General features: G+C 43.1%; 1 protein-coding gene across 2 annotated transcripts in view; it reads right to left on the bottom strand.

The window, feature by feature from the left end:
* The window catches only part of PHTF2 (putative homeodomain transcription factor 2), a 47,754-nt gene that overhangs the window by 19,306 nt on the left and 15,542 nt on the right, over window positions 1-12,906 (bottom strand). For both annotated transcript variants that reach the window (XM_087722351.1, XM_087722352.1), the window contains exons 3-6: window positions 5,356-5,425; window positions 2,786-2,944; window positions 1,293-1,458; window positions 126-290 (exon numbers count right to left, since the gene is read on the bottom strand). In XM_087722351.1, the coding sequence (XP_087578477.1) occupies window positions 126-290; window positions 1,293-1,458; window positions 2,786-2,944; window positions 5,356-5,425 (560 nt within the window). The remainder of the gene's footprint in view (window positions 1-125; window positions 291-1,292; window positions 1,459-2,785; window positions 2,945-5,355; window positions 5,426-12,906) is intronic.

Here is a 12,906-nt window from a genome sequence, read left to right as displayed (position 1 = left end):
TTTCTCCTACTGGTTTTAAAAGTGAAGTGTGGAGAACAAAAGTCACAGAGGCTCAAACAAACTTGGATGGGATGATGTTAAGAGGAGAGGAACAGCAAACCAAGACTTGACTAAAATATACCAACCCTGATAAAAAGAAAGTCGCGTGCCAAAGTTCCTTGAAGACAGCGCCAAGACTAGAAGAGGTGCTGGTACCATAACTCTGGACGGTCCCTTCTTGGGTGTTATCGGTCGTGCTAGAGCCGTCCCCTTCGCGATGCACTTCCAAGTGGGCGGCTTTCCGTAATTTCCTTGAAAATTCAAAATGGAGGCGTTTTGTAAAGGTAATTCACTAGCAGCGCAACATGGACAGAGTTTTCCCTTCGGTGTGTTTACCACCGAACAATGGCTTCAGTTCGTTGAAATGAGAAAAATCCCATTTTCGTGAGTGCCTTTTTCTCCGGCACAAACGATTAGAAGCACTTGCTAACTTCCAGTTAAGCTCATTTATTGCTCAGGCCTTTATAAAAGAAACTTACCATATTTTTCAGAGTATAAGACGCATCTTTTTCCCTCAAAAAAGAGGCTGAAAATCTGGGTGCGTCTTATACACTGAATGCAGCATTTTTGGCCTCCCGAAACCCGACCCCCTTTGCAAAAATGGCCATGCACAGCCTTTAGCAGACTTTGAGAGAGCTCCTGGGGGCTGGGGAGGGCAGAAATGAGCAAAAAACGGGCCATTTTTTGCTCATTTTTGCCCCTACCCCTAGCTCCCAGAAGCACTCTATAACCCTCCTAAAGGATATCCATGCCATTTTTTTGGAAAAAAAATGGGCCCATTTTCACAAAAAACAGACTGTTTTTTGCTTGTTTTTGCCCCCTCCCGGAGCACTCTACAAGCTTCCTAAAGGCTCATGACTTTTTGGGGGGAAAACGGGCCCGGTTTTCCAAAAAATGGGCTGTTTTGGGGAGATTTGCAGAGTGCAAAACCTTTTTTTTTAATTTGCATTTTCAAAACTTTGGTGCGTCTTATACTCTGAAAAATACGGTAACAGTCAGCACTAAAGTTAGCGGAATTAACAGAATTCAAAAGGGGTTGGACTTAAGACCGTTTGTGGCAATGTCGAGATTCCAGGCTGATTCTTTTCTTGACTCCTCCCCCAGAATCCGCCTCACCTTTTCCTACACTTTTCAAATAACGGGATCTTCCCTTTTAATAAGAAATAAAATGTTCAGGAAGGTAGACAAAAGTAAATTCAAAAAGGCTTTGATATTCATAATAACAAACCCAGCCCTGTCCCCCATAAAGTTACCTCCTTCTTCTCCCGCCGGTATTTGTGGAGGATTTGGGGGTCCTTGTGGAGACAATCTGGCAGTGCACCGTTCCAAGGAGCAGCATGAGCCATGTTGGGCCGATGACTTCCGTCAGAGGTATGTTGTGCGGAGTTTGTATTGTGAAAAAGAGTATGATGGCAGCCACTGTCAGGAAGAAAAAGAGAGGACACAAATGGAGAAGCCATTCATCATTCAACCATCGTAAATACCAGCTCTGACTGGCTCCATCCCCATTTATTCTCTGCCTCCCGAGTCCCAGCGGATCGGGAGGAAATGGGGATTTTGCAGTATCCTTTCCCTCGAGTGGGGAGTGAATGGAGATTTTACAGTATCATTTCCCTGGAGTGGGGAGGGAATGGAGATTTTACAGGATCCTTTCCCTGGGGTGGGGATGGAATGGAGATTTTACAGGATCCTTTCCCTGGGGTGGGGATGGAATGGAGATTTTACAGGATCCTTTCCCTGGAGTGGGGAGTGAATGGAGATTTTACAGTATCCTTTCCCTGGAGTGGGGATGGAATGGAGATTTTGCAGTATCCTTTCCCTGGAGTGGGGATGGAATGGAGATTTTACAGTATCCTTTCCCTGGAGTGGGGATGGAATGGAGATTTTGTAGTATCCTTTCCCTCGAGTGGGGAGGGAATGGGAGATTTCACAGTATCCTTTCCTTGGAGTGGGGAGGGAATGGGAGATTTTACAGTATCCTTTCCTTGGATTGAGGAGGGAATGGAGATTTTACAGTATCCTTTCCCTGGAGTGGGGATGGAATGGAGATTTTACAGTATCCTTTCCCTGGAGTGGGGATGGAATGGAGATTTTGTAGTATCCTTTCCCTCGAGTGGGGAGGGAATGGGAGATTTCACAGTATCCTTTCCCTCGAGTGGGGATGGAATGGAGATTTTGCAGTATCCTTTCCTTGGATTGAGGAGGGAATGGAGATTTCGCAGTATCCTTTCCCTGGAGTGGGGAGGGAATGGAGATTTCACAGTATCCTTTCCCTGGAGTGAGGATGGAATGGAGATTTTACAATATCCTTTCCCTGGAGTGGGGAGGGAATGGAGATTTTGCAGTATCCTTTCCCTGGAGTGAGGATGGAATGGAGATTTTACAATATCCTTTCCCTGGAGTGGGGAGGGAATGGAGATTTTACAATATCCTTCCCCTGGAGTGGGGAGGGAATGGAGATTTTGCAGTATCCTTTCCCTCAAGTGGGGAGGGAATGGAGATTTTACAGTATCCTTCCCCTGGAGTGGGGATGGAATGGGGATTTTACAGTATCCTTCCCCTGGAGTGCGGAGGGAATGGAGATTTTACAGTATCCTTCCCCTGGAGTGGGGATGGAATGGAGATTTCACAGTATCCTTCCCCTGCCAAGCCCACCAAGCCACGCCCACGGAACCGGTAGTAAAACAAAGGTAAATCCCAGAACTGCCGTGTATGACTTAGGCAGAAGGTTCTCATCCGGGCGTACCTTGAAGAAGATAAAGGAAAAGCAGCCACGAGAATATAACTTTGGACGTCACTTGTAGCCACCAGTTGAAGAAGAAGGGGAAGAAAACAACTCTGACAATCCCTTTTCGAGTCAGGGAAGTCCAGGGACTTTCTGGTTTTGCTTTTGCAAAAGCCGACCCTAAAGGGAAGCAACATTAATGAAATGGTTACACAGAGACATGTGGTTGTTTTTTTTTAATTCATTAAAAAAAATATTTTATATAATAAATATATTTATAAGTATGGGTAGTCCTCGACTTACGACCAAAACGGAGCCCCACATTTTTGTTGCTAAGGGAAACAATGGTTAGGTTGAATTTTGTCCCCATTTTACGACCTTTCCTTGCCTCAGTCGTTGAGTGAATCACTGCGGTTGTTAATAGCAATAGCAGTTAGCCATAGCAGTTAGACTTATATACCGCTTCATAGGGCTTTCAGCCCTCTCTAAGCGGTTTACAGAGTCAGCATATTGCCCCCACAATCCGGGTCCTCATTTCACCCACCTCGGAAGGACGGAAGGCTGAGTCAACCTTGAGCCGGTGAGATTTGAACCGCTGAACTGCAGATAACAGTCAGCTGAAGTGGCCTGCAGTACTGCACCCAACCAATGCGCCACCTCGGCTCTTAACTCGTTAAGTTAATCTGACGGTTGTTAAGTTAATCTGGCTTCTCCAGTGACTTTTGCTTCTCATAAGGTTGCGAAAGGGTGTGGCCCCGTCATAAAAAGGAGACGGTTGCCAAGTGACCAAATTTTGATCACATGAGTATGGGAAATACTGCAATGGTCATAAGCTTGAAAAACGGTCATAAGTCACTTTCTTCAGAGCCGCTGAAAATCTGAATGGTCACTAAATGAATTGTTGTAAATTGAGGACTACCTGTATAATGTAATATAATATTATATTATATAATAATATAGTGTAGTGTAATGTAATGGAATAATATAATATAATGTAATGTAATGTAATGTAATGTAATGTAATATAATATAATATAATATAATAATATAATAAATATAATATAATATAATAAATATAATAAATATAATAAATATAATAAATATAATATAATATAATATAATATAATATAATATAATATAATATAATATAATATAATATAATATAATAAATAATATAATATAATATAATATAATATAATATAATATAATATAATATAATATAATATAATATAATATAATATAATTAATATAATATAATATAATATAATATAATATAATATAATATAATATAATAATATAATATAATATAATATAATAATATTTCACATTGAATGTTATATATTATGAGGACACATTGTCCAATTATGGATCGTTCTTTTGTTTTGAGAACAGTTCGTGTCTTGGCTGACACCTGCAGGAGTGTCCTTGATGGGAACCAAGGTGGCGCAGTGGTTAAATGCAGCACTGCAGGCTACTGCTAGATCAGCAGTTCAGCGGTTCAAATCTCACCGGCTCAGGGTTGACTCAGCCTTCCATCCTTCCGAGGTGGGTAAAATGAGGACCCAGATTGTTGGGGGCAATATGCTGACTCTCTGTAAACCGCTTAGAGAGGGCTGAAAGCCCTATGAAGCGGTATATAAGTCTACTGCTATTGCTATTGCTATTGCTCATGGCTAAAGTCTGAAGCCTCCGCATTACTTCTCACCTCCCACCTCCTCCCAGTTCTTTGGGCAAGTTGAAAAGTGACAAGATGCAGAGAAACCTAAGTGGTTTTAATCTTGACAACAGGGCTATGCTGGTCTGATATTTAGCTAGCAGCTCGGGATTACCGAAAATCTGCAGTGGAAGAGCAAGACAGAACCGGATGGCGGAGTTAAGTGAGTCATCAGCCTAGAATCATTATGTTGCCGCAAGCATGTCAGTCCAACTCCCTTGAATTCCGTTGATTCTTATCTAGCGCCAATTTAGCGTTGACCGTCAGTTCACCGGATTCTCGTGGATGGGCTTGAGTGGTCAATTTTTCGGACTCGCAACTTAACCTATGACCCTAATCCTTTTGCACCTGACCCAAATCCCTCCCCAATAGGGAGTTTCACCCCATGAAGAAAACCTGCGCCCTCTAAAATGAGAGTACATTACAAATGTTAAAACGAAGCTAATATCGAGGGTATCAGCCCTGGTGCGCCTCGTGGCCCGGGGCTGCCATTCAGGTGGGGAAAGGCGACTGGACAGAAGGACTATGCAGCCACGCTACGCCCACTGCACATGCTATACCTGCATCCCTCAACTCCGTTGCATAGACCCCTCTGGTTCCAGATGGGCCTGATCGCCGCTGCGTGATGGGTGGGGACACGAGTAGCTACGGCGGGGCAGCGGGAAGATTTAAACAGTGATGGGGAGCCCTGGGCGGCTCGCCCCAACGCCATTTTGCCTCCTTGGGTTTGGTGAGTTGGTCAGTTCATACTGGAGCAAAGAAGATCAACTCCCTACAAACCAGGACTGTGTTTTGTGGCGTTTTCTTTTCTCGCGATCTACCGGAACCTGACCGATGGAATAAAATGACATCGCCGGTCGAGGAGACCAAGTCTTACCTCTTACAAGATCCACATCAATGAGATCAGGCTTCACGTGCCCCGTTTTCTTTGGTTTGTTTCTCAAACCCTACGAGAGGAAAAAGAACAACAACACCCAACGTTATTTACTACACTGAAAGCTGAAACACGGGTCACCTCTGGGCGATCTGAGATCTATCGGATGAGAGGCCGCCGTGTTAAATGATTCGGATCTGTGTGGAGCCACAAGTTAGGAAACTGAAGATCCGGATTAGATTTTTTTAAAAAATTTATTGTTTTGATAAATAACTCAAGGCCATGAAAATACCGTTAAAAAGACAAAGATTCCCCTCGCGCATATATGCTAGTCGTTCCCATCTCGAGGGGGCAGTGCTCATCTCTGTTTCAAAGCTGAAGAGCCAGCGCTGTCCGAAGACGTCTCTGTGGTCATGTGGCTGGCATGACTCAACGCCGAAGGTGCACGGAACGCTGTTACCTTCCCACCAAAGGTGGTTCCTATTTTTCTACTTGCATTTTTACATGCTTTCGAACTGCTAGGTTGGCAGAAGCTGGGACAAGTCACGGGAGCTCACTCAGTTACGCGGCGCTAGGGATTCGAACCGCCAAACTGCCGACCTTTCTGACCAACGAGCTCAGCGTCTTAGCCACTGAGCTCTTGTGACGTTTTTTTTAATCTTGGTTTTATTTTTGTTTTGATTTCTCTTTTGTAATCAGTTCTATCTCCTCCTTTTCTCAGGTTCTTGCCACAATGTCATCAAACATTATATCGTAGAAAAATTCAATGGCTTCACTTGCTGTAAGTTGTCATTTCTAAAATTCATGATTGGAACATCTCAACAGATTCATTTCAACGAAGAAAAATCTCCGTCTTTAACACCAGCTAATATTTTCCATATTTTCTATCAAGGTTATTATTTTAACAACAAGGACTCCTATTATTTACACTATAAATTACCTTATACCGGAGTTCTTGAAATTCAAAGTCCTTTTAACCTAACCACTGAATTCACAAAAATTATGGCAGTCCACCTTTGGAAATAACATTCCCCAGCCCACCCCAATCTATCTTGAATAACTGACTTGCTGTTTTCTCCTGCTGTCTCCTGGCAACAAATAATTGTCAATTATTTGGCGAATCTTAATATCAATATCAATCTTCCCACATCTTACTTCAAACCATTACAAGACAGGTTGTTTTTAAAGTCTTGTTGCATTAATTTCTAACCTCAAGTCTTCACCTACTGCCCACAGTTCTAGCTAATAAAACATTATCTGTCTTATTGCGTGGCAAATGGAAAACTTCATTATTGCATTCCTTCCTCTTAGCTCTCACAAATGTCTTCCCTTAATGTATTCTCATTACGTTGGTCATTATGGGTGCAAGGATCTGGTTGCTAAAATAATACACGCTTTCAATTATGTTTTAAAAGGATATATAGTTGGAAAAGTTCCTTTCCCTAACCACTTTTCAGTTCAGGCCTATCTTACTATTAAAAGCAGATTGAAATAATTTACTTATCATCATCATTTGACAATCCCATAATCTCTTGCGAGGTGGAGTATGGGTAACTGAATGGGAAGCTATTTATTGGCCGGATATGCTTCCTGTCGCCGATGAGGAGTTTTGTTCAGCTGATATATTCTCATTGTGCCCAGAGAGAGAGAAATACAGTATCTGCCTCTACCTTGGATTGAACTCACAGCCTCCTGATTGCGAGGCGATAGCTTGAACTCTAGGCCACTGCACTATTCCCAAGAATTGAAATTATTTATTTATTTATTTATTTATTTATTTATTTATTTATTTATTTATTTATTTATTTATTTATTTATTTATTTATTTATTGTCTTGTATGCCGCCCACTCCCGGAGGACTCCGGGCGGCTCACAAAAGACAAGGGAAAGGGGGGAAACGAGACAAAGACAACATATTAAAAACAAAACCAACATTCACAATTTCCGTGGAGGTAGATGCTTCTCAGCTCCCCCCAGCCTGCTGGAACAGCCAGGACTTGGTGGCTTTGCGGAAGGCCGGGAGGGTAGTAAGGATCCGGATCTCAACAGGGAGCTCGTTCTAGAGGGCCGGAGCTGCAACAGAGAAGGCTCTCCCCCGGGGAGTCGCCAGCCGACATTGGCTGGCAGATGGAATCCGGAGGAGACCCAACCTGTGCGATCTAATTGGTCTGAGAGAGGTAATCGGCAGGAGGCGGTCCCTCAGGTACCCAGGTCCGATGCCATGTAGGGCTTTATAATTTATTATATTCACTATTAAACAGCAGAATCCACAAAGGTGCAAAAATCCTGCAAGTCCATCTCAATTGGGGCCGTATCTGCGTTATTATCTAAGATTCCCAACCACCAATGCAGAATTGTATTGATATTTTTTTTCCCCATGTCAAAAATGCACTGCCAAAGGAGAGGCTGAACAAAAAAAAATTGCTTGACATTTTCATTCCCTGGCTCTGTTTTTATTTAAGGCTCTCTCTCTCTCTCTTTTTTTTTTTTTTCATTTTGGAAAACATGATCAGCGGAATCATGGTTAGCTACATCTATTTTTAGAGGGTGACATTCATCCTTCTTGGGTTAACTAAAGTTTAAACAGATTGATAGGATATTCAGCGCAAGCAACACAATGAATAATTTAACTCATGGTTGCCGCAAAATGCTGCAGCTTTCATGTTTGGGGTATTGGCTTCTGGATTATTTAAACCCAGAAAGCAGACACATGCATGGTATAATACAGAAAAATCTCATTCTCCCCACCGCATTTTATTTTGGAGTAAAAACTTAAGAGAGAGAGAGAGCTAAATGATGTTTGCTAATTAGCAAAGAGAAAACTGAAACAGCTTATCCATGGGGATAGAATTAAATTCCAGAGCCACACGTTGGTTATTACCCCATGAGATATTATTGCATACAGGTAGAATGAAATAGCAATAGCAGTTAGACTTATATACCGCTTCATAGGGCTTTCAGCCCTCTCTAAGTGGTTTACAGAGTCAGCATATCGCCCCCAACAACAATCCGGGTCCTCATTTTACCCACCTTGGAAGGATGGAAGGCTGAGTCAACCCTGAGCCGGTGAGATTTGAACAACCAAACTGCTGAACTGCAGTCAGCTGAAAGTAGCCTGCAGTGCTGCACTCTAACCACTGCGCCACCTCACCTCTACTAAATAAACTTAAGAGGGCTTTTTGAAGCCTATCCTGGCTCCTGATTTTTTTGCCTGTCAGAATATTCATGAACGGGAATAAGACATGGTATCAAGGTCAACCAATGTATAGGCATGGCAACTGGGCCAGCCAATGGGAACGATTTGGTGAGTGAGAGCCATGCCAGACGTCTCGGAGATTAGGCACGACTTAGTCCAACTGTTCTATACTAAAGCTGCAAAATCTGTGTCGAAAAGAAAATCTAATCTAGTCTGCTTTCCGAACCGAAGCTGGAAACCAATTTTCTCTTCTCTACCGCATTGGAAGAATCTGCCGTTGGTATGGTACATTTATTCATGTGTCATTATGTGTTGTGGCCCAGCAGGAGCCGTTGGAGCTGCCACCAGACTCCGACAGCGAGGGGACCTATGAGTCGGCTCTGGAGGATGTGGAGGACCTTGGACAGGGTTCCGACTCTGAGCAGGGCACAAAGAGGCTGGTTGGCCACCAGGAGGCGCCTGAGCCTTGGACCAGTGGGGAGGAGACAAGGGAGTGTGAGCCTGGGGTCAGCAGTGAGTTGTTCCTGGATGCCTGGCACCAAAGAGCTAATAGGCGTAAGGAACAGTTGCGCAGTTACAGGAGATAATTGCACTCAGCTGGTGGTCATTAGGCTCCTCTCCAGACTATAAAAGGACTGCTTGCGCACATGCCCCTCTTGCAGAAGTCAACGCAGGAACTAATGTTGGAGAACATTATTGTGAGCTTGGCAGGCTGGATTGCTGCCACGGCTTATCTATGCTGGATTGCTGCCCAAGCTTGTCTGTGATGGTTTGCTGCCAAGGACCTGTCTGTCTGTTAATTAAATGCCGTAACTTATCTTTGGCTCGGAGTGTGTTGGTGTGGGATGAGGGGGTCAGAACAATTATGTATATAAAGAAGTTAATGAATCCTGCTGAAAGAGTTACCTGTGTGTGCTTTCTGGATGTGGTTTTTGCAACAAACTGTGACCTTGCATGCAGGGAAGCCACAAACAGCCAAAGAAGAACAGGGAGATGCAAGTGGCAAGGAGCTGCTTGCCAGGAGTAACCAATGAGGGACAGGCAACAGGTTACAAAAAATATCTCCAACCCTCTCAAGAAAGGTCCTTGTCTCAGTGTCTTCCAAAACACGCCATTACGCTTCCAAAAAGTCTTCTAATCTCACTAAACAGTTTTTTTTTAAATTTAGCAATCAGGGAGTATCCACGTGGCGTGATCAAAAAATTCAAGATGGCGGCCATGGTGGTGTGAACAATGCTCCACCCCTTTTTTTAGATGCACCAAAACTTTCTTTTTACGGCCCTTTTTGATGCCTTAATTTGGGGTAGAGGCAATTGGATAGAGCTGAGTATTTGCTAGCCAGATGCCCTTCCTGACACCTATGGGGAGTTCACAGCACATATTTTCTGCCCTGACAGAGAAACATCTGCCGCTACCCAGGATTGAACTCTCAATCTTTCAAGTTAAGAGGTGAGCGTCTTCACCTCTAGGCCTCCATGCCGCATCATGAACCACAGGCAGACGAAGAAACATACTGTGGTGGGTTGTCAATTTGATTTTTTTTTCCCCAGCATACTTTGCAGACACTCTGTGGGGCGCTAAATTTCTAAGGCTGGGCTCAAATTGTTGCATTTTTCCCATGGGAAAAAAAAAAGGAGAATGTGAAATTTGACGTTGGCCAAATGCTAAAAACAAGGGATCCTTTCACGGAGCTGGGCTTTATAAGCCGTTGTTGATTTGGTAACACAACCGTATTGCTAATTTCGATGCGTGAAATGATTAGCTCACAAACTGGTAAACAGAGAAGGAATGCAACGCTCACTCCCATTCCCAAGCACGTGCTGAAGACTTCTCTCGGGCCATCTTTGAAGCTGAGAAGTCTACAGAGGCTTATTTCACACCAACACAAGAAGCAAACATTCACCTTCTCCAAGAGAAAAAGCTGGATGAGGAAATCAGCAGCGACCCTGGTGTGTAGAACAGCACAGGTTACGTCTAAGCAAGGTGGGGGAAAGGCAGGAATTTTATTATTTTATTTTTTTCAAAGAAGCTACGGAAGGACACGGACTTTTGAAATGGCACGGCCTGGAGCTGCTTCGCAGACGGAAACAGCGGATAAAACTGGCAGAATTTAAGAAGGAAAAGAGGCGAATCATTTCGCGTTCCTTGATCTGAATGAAGCAAAAGTCCTTGAGATGCCTCCAAAATATATCCATGGTGATTATAATAATGGGCAGATTTCATATAGGCTCAGCCAGTGTTGGCAAACCTTTTTGGCACCAAGTGCCGAAACAGGAGTGTGCACACCGGGCAGGAGGGGGGCACCGAAAACTGGAAGAGCAGTTACCCGGCACCATGTGCGGAACTGGAAGCTGAGCTTCCGGTTTCCGGTGCACGTATATGCGCGGGTCACATGGTCTGTTTTCTTGCCCATATCCGCACACGAAAACCAGCTGGCCAGCGAGCCTGCGCACACCAGAAACTGGAAGCTCAGCTTCCTGGCACAACCATGCACGCTAGGGAGCTGTTCTTCCAGTTTCCGGCCCTCCCATGCACGCAGAGCAACGGGCAACCCCTGGCGTGCCTGGAGAGATGGCTCTGTGTGCCACTTCCGGCACGCGTGGCATGGGTTCGCCATCATGGGGGCTAAGGCATTAAAAGCTGCAATAATTTAGTTTAAAATACTGAAAATCTTCCTAATGGTGTAACGCTATGCTTTATGTTTATCCAGATGTTTAACAAGACATTTCCAGATAAAATTAAATGGCACTAAATTATTATTATTAATCATCAAAGAGTCAGCCAGATGTTCAGACTGGGTTTGGCATTTTTGCCTGCCTATCGGGTCCTTAGCAAGGACCTGGGATAAGCAAATCTGGATGTTTGACGGTGTTACAGATCTCGTCAACAGGATGGAAGCAGTGCCAAGTAAAGCCGCCTTCTGCAATTGACTGATGGCAAATTTGTCAATGCCTACGGTGTTCAAGTGGTGCTCTAGTTGTTTTGGGACTGCACCCAAGGCACCTATGAGTATTGGTACTACCCTTGCTTGCCTTTGCCATAAATGTTCTATTTCTATTTCTATTTCAATTTGTATTTTGCTATCTTCTCCAGTTCTTTCTCTTCTGCTGTCTCCAGGCACTTCCACTATCCAGACATTTTTGTCTTTCTCATCGACAACTGTTAAGTCCGGGCTATGTGACAGATGCCTGTCTGTCTGGATTCTGAAGTCCCAGAGCTTTAACTTCTTCCGTTTCTATGACTTTCTCTATTGTACGCTTTTTTATATTTTAAGCAGTTCTTGCTTACAGTAAAATGATACTTCTTGCAGATCTTCCAATGCACCATTGTTGCTACTTTGTCAAGCCGCTGCTTGTTGTCAGTTTGTACAATCTTCTTGCATCATCATCATCATCATCATCATCATCATCATCATCATCATTATTATTATTATTATACAATTGTATCACAGCGGCCAGTTGTTTCGCCGGATTTGGCATTGGTTACTAGTCGAGCCCCACCCAGAGGCCTAGGACGTCGTAACGTATTTTCGTAATATGCGTGCAGATCCAAGCAGTGCGGCTTTTTGCATTTGACTGATGGTGATTTTGTCAATTTTTAACTGTTTTAAATGTAATTCCAGTGCTTTTGGAACAGCACCCAGTGTGCCAATTACTACTGGAATTACCACTGCTGGTTTGTGCCATAGTCGTTGAATTTCGATTTTTAAGTCCTGGTATTTTGCGATTTTTTCATGTTCCTTCTCGGCGACCCTGCTATCACCTGGTATTGCGATGTCTATGATTGTGACCTTATTTTTCTCAACCAGTGTGATGTCTGGTGTATTATGCGCCAGTATTTTGTCGGTTTGTATACGGAAGTCCCACAAGATCTTGACCATCTGATTTTCGGTGACTTTTTCAGGCTGATGTTCCCACCAGTTTGTTGCTGTTTTAATATTATAATTTTTGCACAAATTCCAATGGATCATTTGTGCTACTGAATTGTGCCGCAATTTATAATCAGTCTGCACGATTTTTTTACAGCATTATTATTATTATTATTATTATTATTATTATTATTATTATTATTATTATTATTATTATTATTATTATTATATGGAAGGGATCCTTAAATATTCAAACATTTGCTTGCAGCTCACCAGATGCTAAACAGATTTTGTTAGTGAGGTTAGCTTAGATGCAAAAACCGTTAATCTACAAAAATTGCTTGCTTGATGCACATTTCCGCCATCATCACATACTTACCAGTTTAATAAACTGTTCAAAAGAATAACAGGATGAAAAGTGAACTGGAACTATATAAACACAACCAGAAGACAATAAACTAAAACTAACAAAAAGTCACAAGAGCGTGCA

The sequence above is a fragment of the Thamnophis sirtalis genome, unplaced genomic scaffold, assembly GCF_051295495.1.
Source record: "Thamnophis sirtalis isolate CommonGarterSnake01/CBP01778 unplaced genomic scaffold, rThaSir2_p1.2 scaffold_9, whole genome shotgun sequence".
NCBI lineage: Eukaryota > Metazoa > Chordata > Lepidosauria > Squamata > Natricidae > Thamnophis > Thamnophis sirtalis.
This window is presented reverse-complemented; position numbering and strand designations above follow the sequence as displayed.